This window comes from Colletes latitarsis, chromosome 8 (genome assembly GCF_051014445.1).
Source record: "Colletes latitarsis isolate SP2378_abdomen chromosome 8, iyColLati1, whole genome shotgun sequence".
NCBI classification, from domain to species: domain Eukaryota; kingdom Metazoa; phylum Arthropoda; class Insecta; order Hymenoptera; family Colletidae; genus Colletes; species Colletes latitarsis.
This window is the reverse complement of record NC_135141.1, coordinates 15,755,102-15,770,811: the sequence shown is the minus strand read 5'-3', so window position 1 is coordinate 15,770,811 and position 15,710 is coordinate 15,755,102. Positions and strand designations below refer to the sequence as shown.

Here is a 15,710-nt window from a genome sequence, read left to right as displayed (position 1 = left end):
AAGTTAAAGTCAATTATTTATCATTGTAACAAGTGTTGCATTTTGTACTTAGTTCTCGCATTCGCTGGAAGCCATAGTTGTATATAATTGAAGTCTTGGTTGACTAAATCTTTAAAACTGTCGATACAGATCATAGTCGTTTAAATACACAATTACATTAACAAACACTTTAATCGTAATGACGTTATCGAGTGTCCATTTTTGGTCTTCGTCAGCTACAAAAATAATGTAATATTTAACTAAATGAAATTATTTGTTAAACACTTATACAAAACATTATTAAATCCATTTACAAATAAATATTGATTAAATCTTACATTTAATTGATGTATATAGAGTGACTAATTTATAAGTGCAATTATCCCCGTCACAATTTTTCGAAAAATGTTTCAAATAGGACTTGCTCTGTTTCAAATGGAACATTATCTGAAGGATAAATAATTTATGTAGCTTCTTGTAGATGGTTACCTTGCAATTCGTTTTTTAAACTGAATAATATATTTTAGAATACATCGCTCGTCGCAGCTCGTCTTTATCTATAGAAAGATATTAAACTATTTATACAAAACGACTACTAGTTTAACCTCTTAACGCTCATATTTTTCGAGTTAACCAAGAATGATCAGTTTTCTTTATTGGATTTGTTTCTAAAAATGCGGTTTTTATTACTTACAATGTTGTATCCGATGTATAATTTGAAAGAAAATTTGAAAAATAAAATAACGAAAAATAGACATTCCATTCGATAATGTAAATAGGTATCTTATACCAATTGTTACGATCCTATTGTGTTTACTTGTCCACTGAGAAAAGAATTATTTAGATTAAATATCTTGTCTCTCGAATCAGAGTAAGTCCCATTTAAAATATTTTCCGAATAAAGAACGATTTGAAAAATAATTGCATTAATAAATCAAAATGGGCCACTGCGATTCGCTGAAACGTAAGCATGTAAAATACATAGCGATTACAGTAAAAATTTACAAATCCTCTAAAAGTAATATACAGGGTGAGTCTCGTAACATGAACAACTTCAAATAACTCATAAATTATTGTTGTACAAAAAAACGTTTCAGATAAAAGTTGTATGGCTTTTCGGTGGACTATAATCGGTTTTGTATTATTTTGTTTTTTTATCAACATATGAAGGTCCCTTTCAGTTTTTTAAATAATATGGTTAATATTCCCACATTTAGATAAAGGGTCTAAAATAAATAATTATTGAGATACTAAAGATACAGTTCATCACATGTGTTAGGGGATAATCTCCTGTGAATGACATAAGTGGTGATTTGGTTGTGGAGGTTGGCAGTGATGTTGGGTGAGGTTGGTAGCAAGGAGTGAGAGAGGAATACCGGAGGGTGTCGAGGATACAAAAGAGTTACATAGGTGTTAAGTTTTTAGTTAAGGTGGTTTTTTTTTTTTGTATATTATTATAAATAAATCTGTTATTTAAAAGAAGATAATACAACAGGTTATGTGCCCAGTTAAGGCGGTTACAGGAAGACTATAAATAAAAAAAAGGTCGGTGGAGACACGGAAAAGTTCCAGAACGTTCGATTCGAGCACGTGGCAAGAAGAAATCGGAGAATGAAGTGAGTCAGTTTTAAGAGAATAAAAAAAAAAAGGGAAAAGATACTGATAAAAATGCCTAAAGCAAGCATGGGAGAAATTCAACAAATTGAAAAACTCTTCAGCCATGAAAATTTTCAATTATGGAAATTTCAGGTGAGCATTCTGTTAAAAGCCAACGATCTATTTGAATGTATAATGTCTGATCAACCAACACAAGGTGACTCGAAGCAACTGACAGATAAAGATGCAAATGTGCAGAAAATATTAACTATGTCTGTGGATAAAGGGATATTGATGCATTTAATGATATGTGCAACAGGAAAAGAGATGTGGGAAAAATTGTGCCTGATGTTCGAGAGGGACTCGGAGCAACAAAAATGTAATGTTCTCCAAGAATTCTTTAGCTATTCCTATGATAATGCGTTGAATATGTCATTGAACGTCAGCAAACTAATAAATTTAACCCACAGACTTAAGAACCTAAACAAAGTTATAGACGATGATATGCTCGTTACAAAGATTTTAAGTATACTACCCGAGGAATTTAAACACTTCAGGAATGCGTGGGAGTCTACCAGTGTGAAGGATAGAACAGTTGAAAATCTAAGTGCTAGGTTGGCTGCTGAGGAAGATCGGTTAATACCATCAGGAGAATAATTAAATTTGGTAGCTTACAAAACAAGCGAAAGAAAATGTTACAGATGTAACAAGGTAGGACACGTGGCTCGAGACTCTAGAAACAAAATGAATGAGGAAAATAAAACAAAGTGCTTCAAGTGCAACAAAGCTGGACATGTTACAAGCTCGTGTAAGAAAATTGTAAGTAGTAAACAATGTCAAATCTGTAAAAAAATTAATCACACAGAGCAAGAGTGTTATTTCAGAAAGAAATATGCCAAAAGAACAGATCATTCAGCCTCCAGGGATAAAGTGGCATATTTGACAAATTTGATCGCAACTAAAAGGGAAACCAGTGAATGGATTGTTGACTCTGGAACATCAACTCATATGACCAACAGTGTCAAAAATATGACTAGCGTATGTAAGAAAGAGTCGAAAATAGAAGTGGCAAAGGCTGATGCTTACATGAAGGCTGAAGCAGTTGGAAAATTGGAATTTCAAGAATGTATATTGAAAGATGTAATGGTGGATCCGGATCTGTCTTCAAATCTGCTGTCAGTCAGTGAAATTAACAAGAATGGAGGAGAGGTGACATTTAAAGGAGAAGAAGTAATAGTAAGGAACAACAATCTGGAAGCTCTAAAGGGGTATAAATCACCTGATGGTCTGTATAAAGTGTTATTTAAAAGAAGATAATACAACAACGATTATGATATTGTATTTCTCGCAATTACTGAAGATTGCAAAAGTGAGACCTTTCAAACAATTTTACAGTCACTAAGCTTATTCTTAGTTGGTTGATGATACCTAGCATCTAACAAGAACTATGCTGTGTTAACAATCACATTGATTAATATGAAACTTTCTAATACAAGATAATTTATTGTTGCTAGTATCTCAGTAACTATTTTTTTCAGACTATTTAGCATAATACTTTCTTATGTAGAATTTAATGTTTTATCTAAATTCGAGAAAAACTATTAACCATCCATTTAAAAAATTAAAAGTGTTCTTCATATCTTCAAAACGTTTACAGCACTATGTGTCCCTCTAAAAACTATGCAACTTTTATCTGAAACACTTTTTTGTAGAACAAATAGTTCATGAGTTATTTGAAATCGTCATGTTACGAGACTCACCCTGTATACATATCTAAAAATGAAAAGCATTATAACGTAAGTCGATATTAATTGTTTGTTAATACGACTATGTATTAACCTGTTATTCGTACAAAATAAAGTCTTCTTGTAAATCGCGATGATTTCAAGAAGAATTTGACAAAACTCCTGATTCAACGATAACGTTTTGAAACGAAACGTCCAAAATGGCATTCGAGGAAGAGCGTCATAGAGTTCGATTGTGAATAAATTGCTGGTGCCAGACCGACAGCCAAAGTCAGTTCTCTGTACCTTGGACGGAAAACTGGAGTAAAGAACAAGAGACTCGTACGGCCGAGTGTGAGATCGACAAAGTGTGACGTGTTCTTTGCAGACGACCACCTTGATAGGACTCCTGAAGACGGCACGTCTTCTGCGACTCGTCAGAGTAGCTAGGAAGATCGACAGGTACAGCGAATATGGAGCCGCGGTTTTGCTCCTTTTGATGGCCACCTTCGCTCTTATTGCTCACTGGATGGCGTGCATATGGTAAACTATATCCCCGCCCCATTGTGCTATTCTCTATAGTATTGAAAGCCCCTCGAACATGAGATACTAGCGATAGCAGTAGACAGTCATTAAATGTCGAGAATGTAGTTATAGAGGATCTTTATTTTTTTATTTCTAACATCCATGCTTTATTCGATTAATGTTATTTACGTGATAGAACTTTTACCAGCGTAGTAGTCATTGTTTATTGCATCCGAGAAGAATCTCGACGATGCGAGGTCGCAAACGATGTATTCTTTTTCGTTGAAGGTACGCTATAGGAAACGCGGAAAGACCATCGTTAAAGAGCAAAGTCGGCTGGCTCGACATTCTGGCCAACGATACGCATCAGTTTTATTTTCACAACAACACCGGAGGCCCGAGTATAAAGGTGAACAAACTCTCATAATCTCTGTTTAAATGTTGCTGGCACGCTCGCGACAAGCCTGATATTACTCGGAAGGGAATCGAGGCTGCTTCAGCTTGCCAAACGAACCAAATCGTTTCTTTGTTCGATTCCAGAGCCGCTATATCACAGCACTGTACTTCACCTTTAGTAGTTTAACGTCTGTGGGCTTTGGAAACGTGGCTCCAAACACGGACGCCGAGAAGATATTTACTATAATCGTTATGTTAATCGGATGTAAGTAAACTACCGTGCCAATTAATTTGTTTACGATTACTCGTTGCTCGTTGAACTGACCAGAAGACGCGCTATTTTCCCAGCTCTGATGTACGCCAGCATCTTTGGTAACGTATCAGCGATCATTCAGAGGCTTTACAGCGGCACGGCAAGATACCATACGCAAATGCTTCGAGTTCGTGAGTTCATAAAATTCCATCAGATCCCGAATCCGCTTCGTCAACGGTTGGAAGAATACTTTCAGCACGCTTGGACCTACACGAACGGGATCGACATGAACAGTGTTCTGAAAGGATTCCCTGAGTGCCTTCAGGCGGACATCTGTCTTCATCTGAACAGAAACCTTTTAATCAACTGTAGAGCCTTCGAGGGTGCCAGTCAAGGTTGTTTAAGGTACTGGAAAGTACTCAATCTACCTGTTATTAACATTGTTATCGCAATATAAAGCGCATTTTAAACGTAAATTATAATATTGTAAATAAGATCAAAATTCAGACAGAGTAGTGACAAATTAAATAGTTTCCAAATTAACAGTGACAATTTACCACTTTCTATTCTAGTTTATAACAAATACGATCCAAGTTCGGTACCTGTAAGTTTATTTAATCCATTCTTTTTCCTACTAGGGTATTATCGTTAAAATTTAAAACCACACACGCACCACCCGGTGATACATTAGTTCATAGAGGAGACGTGCTGACGTCTCTGTACTTCATATCGCGTGGAAGCATAGAGATATTAAAGAACGACGTGGTGATGGCTATTCTGGGCAAGAACGACATATTTGGAGAGAATCCTTGCATATATCCGACCGTCGGCAAATCGTCTTGCAACCTGCGCGCTTTGACTTATTGTGATCTACACAAGATACACAGGGACGATTTGCTGGACGTTTTGGCTCTTTATCCTGAGTTCGCCAATCACTTCAGCCAGAACCTCGAGATCACTTTTAATCTGCGAGACGTACGTAATGTTTATCTGCTTCTTTTCTACTGTTAACCCCTTCCCGTACTTTAACGAGTCTGACTCGTGACAAAGATTTTGGCCCAAACGTAAACATCACGAGCCAGACTCGCGGACAGCAAATGACGATCGTGATTGAGCTTTAGTTCCTATCAGTACGCCACAAGAGTCGGTCACGATTCTTATAACCTCTGTTGCAAAGCAATTTAGCATCAGTCTGGTCCCAGATTTCGAGTTAAATGCTACGGGAAGGGGTTAATAGCTCTTAATGAGAGTATTAGGTGGTCACGGTGGAACAGAGATCAGTGATGTCTTTAATACTTCTGTATAAAATATACTTATTTTCATCTTCCTTGTATTTAAATATTTCCATTTGGAGACGTTGATTTTAAACAGTTTTTAAAATAATGAATTGTACATCAGAGTCTACCGTTTTGACAATGAGCTCGATGACTTGCAGGAGGAACAGGCTGGTGTCGATCCAGTATCAGCAAGATTTCCTGTCAGCACTCCAACGGACGTTGACGTCGACGCTAGGAGATTCGCTTTCCGTCCACCAAGATACCGTCGAGGACTCGGAGGTCCTGGCACCAATCTTATCCCCACTGGTCGACAAGACTCCTTACAGGGTGATCAGGAAGACTAGTAAGTTCTTTCACGATATATTCACAGGGAAAATGTCCGCTGTATTATCTATTTTATTATGAAAACGTACAATGTGTCTTTCATCGAAACGTTCTTCTTTATGAAATAACACGTGTAGGGAAAAGAATTTCAATTTCCGATATTTCGATTCTGATAAGGATCCTCTTCAGAGTTCCAGTTTATTGAATTGTTAAAAGAAAACGGAAGAAAGCACAAATTAGGATAAATTTTAATGGAGGATTCTAGAGGCCAAAATAAGACGAAAATCAAGAATATCAATTTCTTCACTGAGACTTCGTTAAAAAGTTATTAACGTTTAAAGATCTGCCCGTACTGAATTTTTTTTCTAGAAAATGGGTAGGATTTCGGGAGTATGTATAATGACCAAAAATGCTTGTAATTGACCCCTGTAACTAAATATAATTTTTTTAGTATGATTTGAAATTTTTTAATTTCGTCTAAAAATTTCAGTACCTATTGGAATTTTTTTCTCGAAAATGAGTAGGATTTCAGGGGTATGTGTATTCACAAAAAATGATTGTAATTGAGTCCCGCAACGAAAACTAATTTTGTTAGAATGATTTGAAATTTTTTAATAACTTTTTAATGAATCCTCAGTCAAGAAATTGATATTCTTGATTTTCGTCTTATTTTGGCTTCTAGAATCTTCCATTAAAATTTTTTCCAAGGATGGTCGAACACCCTGTATATACAGCTTTTAATCCTTGAATGTTTCCATTCTTTTAAATTGATAGTTAAAAACTCTTTAAACTATATAACAAATATAATGTAGTTTTTATACTAGTTAACACTTTTAAACTCAATTAAAATCAGTTTAGCAACTGTCGTCACAATTTTTTAAACACTTTGACTTCGCAAAATTACTTCTGGAAGTTAAACATTTCAATATCTTCCCCAATAAAGAAAAAATTTGACGAAATATTTGTTTTCCCCGTATATTCAGTAATTAATAATTCGGACGCGAAGCCACAAACACAATTTCGTCCATTCTCTATTGTCATCTTATTTTGGCCTCGAGAATATCTGAAATATTTACATATACATGAATTTTGAAAACATTAATTAGTTAATAACATTAATAATGTCTTAGATGAACCTGTATACAATTCATAAGAGTAAGAATCACATGAAACCCAAAAAGCAAGTAATCTACATGCGCCATATAAGTGCACGTGTCATTCTATAATGATTCCTCTTTTTCTTCGCCTTCTCATACCAAGTCAATAAACTAAGACTCTATAAGGATCTAAATGTCAACAATTGAAATTCTTTTCTTTATTAATTTGCACCTATGCGTATTATTTCAGAAGGAAGGTGGTTAAGTAATATTCTTCTTCGTGAAACAATAGTTGCTCTGTCGAAAAGAAATATTACAAGGGTCGTTCAATAAGTCTTTAGAAAATCCAAAACCTGGCGTTTGTAGCGTCGAAAATGGTTAGTTTTTAGTAAACATCATGACTTACTAGACAACTCTTAAAGTTTCAGTTATATCCACCAAATGGTTTCATTTTTATTGTCGATCGAAGCAAGGAACTTCCTCTTCCATCAAAACAATGCACAACACCTGTGCAGTTTCGATGGCCAAAATCATGGAATTAAAGTTCGAATTATTACAACATCCATGACTTTTTTTATTTCCAAACTTAAAAAAATGGCTGCGGACAACGGTTTACGTCGAACGAAGAGGTCACCGCCAAAACAGATGCCTATTTTGAGGACCTTCCGAAATCTTATGGCTTAAAAAAGTTGAAGAAACGCTTGGAAAAGTGTATGGAGCTAAAAGGAAATTATGTTGAAAAATAACAAAAAAATCTACGTAAAATAATTTGTTTTCTATCTTTTTCTAAGGACTTATTAAACGACCCTCGTATATTGTGCACATTCAAACTTTGACCCGAATATTTTTTTGTTCGACCAACAGCGACAAAGCAAGTGGTCATGGAATTTTGGAGTTCAGTACCGACAAAGCCGGCCAAGATGTAACGCCTTTGAACCTGGAATTCGACGAACCGAAGCAAAGGAGCTCCACCTTGAACTCTATAACCGGTAAGAACGATCATGTTTGTCCGTCCATCGATTTTACTCCGTTTCTTCTTCCTCTCGGAGTAATGCCTTCTTCTACCGATACTCTCTTGTTTGCCTCTACTTTTTGTCTGAGGAATGTTGTTCTTTGCACGACAAATAGAATTTTTAATATTCGATAAAGATATCTTACAATTTTCGGTCTCGTTACGAATGGAGAGTTTGCTATTATACGGTTACGGAAGATCCTTATGATTCAAGAAGGTACATTTGAGTCATGCTTCGCCATGCCCGCAACATTGACGCTTATCATTACAGAATATCAGTGATACGAAATATATAGAAGCATCTTGAGATATTGTGTACATAAAAAGCTCGGCTTTCCCCCCATTTCCCGTTTCTCTTATTAACTCGACTCGTTACACGATTCTAGACCATTTAGTATCTTACAAAGAGAACAGTTTTTCTGGATCAAATAACAACTTTATTGCGAAGAGGTAATTCCGATTCCCCACGTTGCTGATTGCGGTAATTACAGTTTGCTCTAATTGCGCTGTAGTTGTGGAGTGGAAACGGAGAGACGAGAAACATTTCCTCTAATGCTTGGATCGAAGCTTTATAATTTCTTTATCGCTCTTCACGATACAGTAATTAAATCGAAGGACAACTTCCGCTTGAGAAATCGTAACTTGTTATATTTTAAGCGTTCATCGACGATTAAAATGTTTGTTTCACGCGTCGAAAGAGATGATTCTATAACAGTTCGATATAAAGTCTTAGCAATTAATCTCTGCAATCGTTTTGAAATATTAATTTAATTAAAGTCAAGCACGAAATAATTTCTAAAATAACTTATTTAGGAAGACAAAGAATTTAAAACTTACAACCTCCTCCCCGTTTCCACTACACGTGTGCCAGACTACGATTTTGATTACATCCATCTTGATTCAATTGCCACTTGCTCGTGTTTCATAAAGATCTTCATTCGTCCGTAGACATTTTCGAAATTCTCGTCTCCATAACCGTAGTTCATTTGTCACGAGCTTTATTCAATCTACCTGTCTGGGCCCTTACGTTTCCCCCGTTTTTTTGTCCGCTAAAACATCCCCTTAATCCAACCGCCTCGATCGACAGAACCACGTTCTCTAGATCGATCATCGAAGTCCTTTGAAAAGCTCGAATCTTAATCCGAACAGTTCTACGGACACTGACTTTGACAAAATGTAGTTCGCACGAAAATTGTACAGTCATATAGCATGAAGTATACTGTTCATATGTTAATATTTCGCGCTACTTTGAAGATTTCATTTAAAAGAAAGTCAACTTTCTTTTAGAGACAAACAAATGTAAATAATATTGGTACACATACAATAATAGTTTCTCGTCGGTAAAAAATATAGTTTGATACTGTTAATTACTGTACATATTCACCATATAAACTGTGGTGCAGAATTATAACCATACAAGGGGAGAATACAAATGAATTCCCATCTTTTAAAAGATTTAACACGATAAATCTACATTCAAAATAATTCGACATATGTTACTTTTTTATACTATTTTTTCATTGGACCTCAATGTAGAAGTATTATTCTGTTTTATTTAACGATTAAACGTTTTCATGTTATGAAAGATGTATCAGTACTAGGAATTGTCCTTGTTCCAGTTCACTTTTTATCGATCACATTACTTTTTATTTGGCCAACTTAGAAGTTAAAAACTGTTATATTATTTTAATGGACTTTACATATAACCGGAACGAACGATGTCATATTACTTTAATGTTGTAATATATACCTTTAGAACGGATTTACTAACTTTCTCTTGGCCATTGCTACTTTTCGTGATCACTTTTATATCGAGCAGTATCACTTTAACGCCATATATAAAGTCCAACGAATGAACCCAATGAATGAATGAATGAATTTAGTCTTCGTCCAACAGACTTCGATTTCATTTTGGCCCACGGAATCTGTTTTAAGATCATAAAGTTTCGATTTTTACTTAGGTAATAATAGCAATAGTTGTAAAAATGAACGATAATAATAAAATCAGAAATTTTATATAAGAATACAAAAATTTCGTTCAAATTGGACCCAGAGTCCGCCATTCGTTGGTTCATAAACTTTCAAAATGGAGAATTTCGATATACTTTTGCACCACAGTATACAGGGTGTTCGGCCACCCCTGGGAAAAATTTTAATGAGGGATTTTAGAGGCCAAAATAAGACGAAAATCAAGAATACCAATTTGTTGATGGAGGCTTCGTTAAAAAGTTTTTAACAATTACATTAAAAAATTGCAAATCGTTTTGGAAAAATTATTTTCGGTTGCGGGAGTCAATTACAATCATTTTTGGTCATTATACATACCGCCGAAATTCTATCCACTTTCGAGAAAAAAAATCGAGAAAGTACTGAAATTTTTAGACGAAATTAAAAAATTTCAAATCATACTAAAAAAATTATTTTCGGTTGCGGGGGTCAATTGCAATCATTTTTAGTCATTAGACATACCCTCGAATTCCTACCCACTTTCGAGAAAAAAATTCAAGAAGGTGTGAATTTTTTCGACGAAATTAAAATATTTCAAATCGTTCTGAAAAAAATATTGTTAGCTGTGGGGGTAAATTACAATCATTTTTGGTGAATAGACATACCCCCGAAATCCTACGCATTTTCGAGAAAAAAATTCCTTACCGAGAATCTAATTAGGTGCCTAAATTTTTCGATGAAAAAAAAAAAAAATTTCAAATAGTTCTGGAAAAATTATTTCCGGTTGCGGGGGTCAATTGCAATCATTTTTGGTTATTATACATACCTTCGAAATCCTATCCACTTTTGAGAAAAAAATTCAAGAAGGTGTGAAATTTTTCGACGAAATTAAAATATTTCAAATCGTTCTGAAAAAAATATTGTTAGCTGTGGGGGTAAATTACAATCATTTTTGGTGAATAGACATACCCCCGAAATCCTACGCATTTTCGAGAAAAAAATTCCTTACCGAGAATCTAATTAGGTGCCTAAATTTTTCGATGAAAAAAAAAAAAAAATTTCAAATAGTTCTGGAAAAATTATTTCCGATTGCGGGGGTCAATTACAATAATTTTTAGTCATTAGACATACCCTCGAATTCCTACCCACTTTCGAGAAAAAAATTCAAGAAGGTGTGAAATTTTTCGACGAAATTAAAATATTTCAAATCGTTCTGAAAAAAATATTGTTAGCTGTGGGGGTAAATTACAATCATTTTTGGTGAATAGACATACCCCCGAAATCTTGCGCATTTTCGAGAAAAAAATTCATTACGGGCGGAACTTTAAACGATAGTATTCTTGATTTTCGACTTATTTTGGCCTCTAGAAACCCCCATTAAAATTTTCTCTAAGGGTGGCCAAACACCCTGTATACCTTTAGAACGGATTTGCTAACTTTCTTTTGAACATTGTTACTTTTCGTGATCACTTTTATATCGAGCAGTATCACTTTAACACTATAAATAAAGTCCAACGAATGAATTTACCAAGTAACGGTAATAATAATAATTTTTGTAAAAATGAAAGATAATAATAAAATCAGAAATTTTATACAAGAATACAAAAATTTCGTTCAAATTGGACCCAGAGTCCGCCTTTCGTTGGTTCATAAACTTTCAAAATGGAGAATTTCGATATACTTTTGCACCACAGTATATAATGTAAAAGACTGCATCGTCGTTTTACCGAAACATCTGTAGACGAAGCCTGTACGCAGTTGCATATACGATGAATAGTCGAATGAAATTAGAACGAAAGTACCAGTTTGTCCAGCGAACGAAGAACAACGTAAATTCGAGGCGTTTGGGTTAAGCGTGCAGCGTTAAGCTTTGCGTTTGCGTTTGACTCCCGAGTTCGTTAACACCTTGAAACCTGGTTGTTCAGGCATGCTAACCCATCTCAAGCGCAGCATACCGGACCTACGACAGCACAAGATCCATCTGCAGCCACTTACGAGTCACGATTACCTCGCCAAGCAGAGTAAGTATCCATCTGGCCGTGTAGACAGGTCAGTTTCGTAAGAAATCGTCGCCCAGGACGTACTTGTTTAGCAAAGTTTCCCGTAGTCGGCTGGCGAGCGTCAACGTGCAAGACACGGTACGCTTATTGCGTCCCTGGAAATTCTTGCGAGAGTCTCGAGCTTTCAGTTTCTCTTTCTTTTCCGTATCCCCTTGTTTCCATGCTCTTGAAGATAAGAGGCAGTTTTAGAGGGTAGGAAGGCTCGCGCTGCCTTCAATGGCGGTACTGATTCTGTAACTGGGTTTATCCAGTGACCACGCCGTTGACGAAGCCAGCACGGAGAAGCTCCGCAGCCGGTGAAAGCAGCCTCAGCCAGAACGTGGTGCATCCGACGTCGACAACGTCCAGCCATTACACCACGCCGTCGCCACCGCAACATCCACAGTCTCATGGTGAGTGACATAATCTCAACCTTTCAAGTACTGTGCCGGAATCACTTTTGACTCATTACTTTCCTCAAGACTCGTGCACAGTGTTAAATCTCACTATTGTGACAGAGATAACACTGTTCTACAAATAAAATTTTTTTTTCTGTTTTTCAATATCCACTAGGTAATTCTTATAGAGCTTAGTTCCCTAAACACGATTCTGGAAACGGAATTGCTGTATCACCCTCAGTTTTCGAAAAACACGAGTTTTTGTAAAAACGTCCAATTTTGGGCAAAAACGAGGTATTACGCGAAAATTAAAAACATCAGAAATTTCCACTTTGTCTTAAAAGATAGAGGAGAGATTCCTGAATGTGCTAACATCAATAGTTATAATATTTTGTGCTTTTGAACGGTTGTAAATGATCGCCAAAGTTTGAAAAAGTGTCCAAGTACGCACTTTATGCACAATACTTTTGCATATTTACGAAAAGTTCTTTACCTGACATGAAAACTATACACAGGATTTGATTCAGCAGACATTTCTGAAGAAGAAACTGTCCAACAGAAGTGTAGAAGCCGTTTTCAATTGTCACAGGTCGAAAAAATGTTCATCGGCAACGCGTGCACGATGTTTTACCGCCACGCGACCATCGCTTGCCTATCTCGGCGCGGCAGTGCCGTAGCTACCTACAAGCGAAACTGGTGTAATGGTACAATAGGGTATGCACTCTGTACATAATATATTTCATTTTATTTTTGTAACTTTTATTGCTTAATATTGTTGTTCACTGTATGATACTAATCACTGAATTATATTTTCAAAATTCATGTAAATCCATCAATGGAATCACTCGAACATGTACGCTTTTCTAAGAAAGATCATATACATACAATGAACATCGAAATTGTTTAGAAATGGAAATGATCGGAAAATGTTTTTTACAAATCCACAAACAGATTAAAAAATTAAACATGATAAACATATACAGGGATTGGGAACCTAATATATTATCAGTGTTGCATCGATTATGCGTAGCTACGGCGCTGGTAGGCTAGCGATGGCCATGTGGCGGCAAAACGCCGTGCACGCGTTGCCGACGAACATTTTCTCGACTTGTGACAATTCAGGACGGCTTCTACACCTCTGTTGGACAGTTTCTTCCTCAGAAATGTTTGCAGAATCAGATCCTGTGTATAGTTTTCGTGTCAGATAAAGAACTTTTCGTAAATATGCAAAAGTATTGTGTATAAAGTATGTACTTTGACACATTTTTAAATTTTGGCGATCATTTACAACGATTCAAAAGCACAAAATATTATAACTATTGATGTTAGCATATTCAGGAATCTCTCCTCTATCTTTTAAGACAAAGTGGAAATTTCTGATGTTTTTAATTTTCGCGTAATACCTCGTTTTTGCCCAAAATTGGACGTTTTTACAAAAACTCGTGTTTTTCGAAAACTGAGGGTGATACAGCAATTCCGTTTCCAGATTCGTGTTTAGGGAACTAAGCTCTATAAGAATTACCTAGTGGATATTGAAAAACAGAAAAAAAAATTTTATTTGTAGAACAGTGATATCGGCGCCGGCGTCAACGTGTTAAGCAATCCCGTAAAAGTAGATGTTAAATAAATATCCCGAAATGGCGACGAAAAGAGACGTAAATATTATTCCATCAAGAAAACAATGTTTGAATACTTGAATACATCTTCGTTGGTTGAAATTTTCAGGTGACTTTCAAAGCGGACCAGGCCGGCCTATAGAAGAAATGAACGCCAGAATAGACCAGTTGTCGAGGCAAGTGTCTTCTCTGGAGCACTCGATGGCCGGAGACATTAGATTGATCTTGACTTTGCTTCAACAAACGATTAATTCGTCGAGGGAAAGCTCTAGCATCGAGATGATGCCTGGTACCGCTCCAGCTGGAACAGACAAACAAAGTAGTAGACCTCCGGCGTTGGTCCAACGATCAGCCAGCGAACCACAGCCCCCAACAATTCCGCCGCAGAGCAATGGAAACGGGAAGATCCAGCCCAGCACGTCTCACGGTTTGTTCAGGTGAGTGATCGCGATTCGCAGTGATTTAGAAATGTCGATGATCCTCGTGGTAACGCGTGAAAAAGATTGGCGTTTTGGTGACGACACCTGGCCAACGAGCGAATCCTTTATTCTGGCAGTATTTTTTAACACAGGAAGTATTTTCTCAAACATTCTATCCCCGCTGTGTAATTTTTTAAAGAAATACTTGGTTCAATGATAAAATAGTCATAGAAAGATGGAACTTTGGAGAATAGCTTTATTTACAGACGAGTCTCTGTCCAATCAAAATGCACGGTCCTATAATTGTTTTCCACCTTGCAAATATACAAAGTTTCATCGAAATCGGTATACACCAAACGATGGATATTTCTGATAAGTTTGCTTCTGTTAATTTGAGATCGCGTTGGTTTCTACCGATTTTCAGTCGATAAATATGTCTCTCCTATACCCTCTCCTGAAAGTATACATATATCGTAGTTTCCAGTGTTTTTTATTTTTGAAATTTAAAGGAAAAGACGCCGTCTTTTTCGCACGCTACTATTGCTGTTAGACTGTCTGTCATAGCGAAAATAACATCTGAGACCAACTCTCTCTCCCTTTGTTTCGCTCTATATCTCTCTATCCAAATCGATTCGGCCAAGATGTTCGAACCATCGGCGTGACCGATTTCCGGATACGTAGAGAACGTTGCGTGCGTGTATACGTGTGTGCGCGCGAGTGTGTTCTTAATCATTTTTTCAAGTAGAAATTGATTCTGTTTTTCCTAGGAAGTAATCGATGTTTTTATTCTTGGAAAGCTTTCTTTCGAAATCCCTGGATCAGTTGCATTTGATTTCGGCGTCTTTTATTTTGGAAAGGTTGGACAAGTTCCGAAGGTGACCATACTCATACTCTTCTTTGAAACCCTTTTGCGAGCAGTGTCGCGCAAGTAGAAACAAAACAGGAACATCCAAATGCAAATGAAAGTTGCAAAACGGTAACGCTGCTAGTTTCCCTGCGTTCATAAAATTCGCTAATTATTTTCCTTTTCCGTAAATCACGTTGAACGATGGCTCGTTTCTCTTTTTACGTCTTTACCTTGGACTTTCTTACCTTTTTTTTTACTGAA

General features: G+C 36.3%; 2 protein-coding genes across 16 annotated transcripts in view; both read left to right on the top strand.

Moving 5' to 3' along the window:
* Positions 1-15,710, top strand: part of Sei (potassium voltage-gated channel seizure) — a 414,656-nt gene that overhangs the window by 382,674 nt on the left and 16,272 nt on the right. For 8 of the 13 annotated variants that reach the window (XM_076772055.1, XM_076772051.1, XM_076772048.1 and 5 more), the window contains 11 exons: positions 3,688-3,842; positions 4,113-4,233; positions 4,365-4,485; positions 4,569-4,878; positions 5,112-5,448; positions 5,909-6,093; positions 8,036-8,160; positions 12,056-12,151; positions 12,442-12,582; positions 14,293-14,620; positions 15,400-15,477. In XM_076772055.1, coding sequence (XP_076628170.1) covers positions 3,688-3,842; positions 4,113-4,233; positions 4,365-4,485; positions 4,569-4,878; positions 5,112-5,448; positions 5,909-6,093; positions 8,036-8,160; positions 12,056-12,151; positions 12,442-12,582; positions 14,293-14,620; positions 15,400-15,477 — 1,997 coding nt within the window. The remainder of the gene's footprint in view (positions 1-3,687; positions 3,843-4,112; positions 4,234-4,364; positions 4,486-4,568; positions 4,879-5,111; positions 5,449-5,908; positions 6,094-8,035; positions 8,161-12,055; positions 12,152-12,441; positions 12,583-14,292; positions 14,621-15,399; positions 15,478-15,710) is intronic. The other 5 variants (XM_076772059.1, XM_076772053.1, XM_076772052.1 and 2 more) reach the window with 2 other exon arrangements.
* LOC143345183 (uncharacterized) lies at positions 1,254-3,790 on the top strand. 3 transcript variants are annotated; one of them, XR_013080208.1, is made up of 4 exons: positions 1,254-1,728; positions 1,793-1,954; positions 2,046-2,394; positions 2,460-3,790. XR_013080208.1 is itself a non-coding variant. In XM_076772090.1 (3 exons), exons 2-3 carry the CDS (start codon positions 2,324-2,326, stop codon positions 2,890-2,892), a joined length of 486 nt encoding a protein of 161 aa, XP_076628205.1. In that variant the 5' UTR covers positions 1,254-1,954; positions 2,046-2,323; the 3' UTR covers positions 2,893-3,790. The 3 variants fall into 3 exon arrangements, 2 of the variants coding, with proteins under 2 accessions (XP_076628205.1, XP_076628203.1); XM_076772090.1 differs by having other exon boundaries at positions 1,254-1,954; positions 2,478-3,790; XM_076772088.1 differs by having other exon boundaries at positions 1,254-1,954.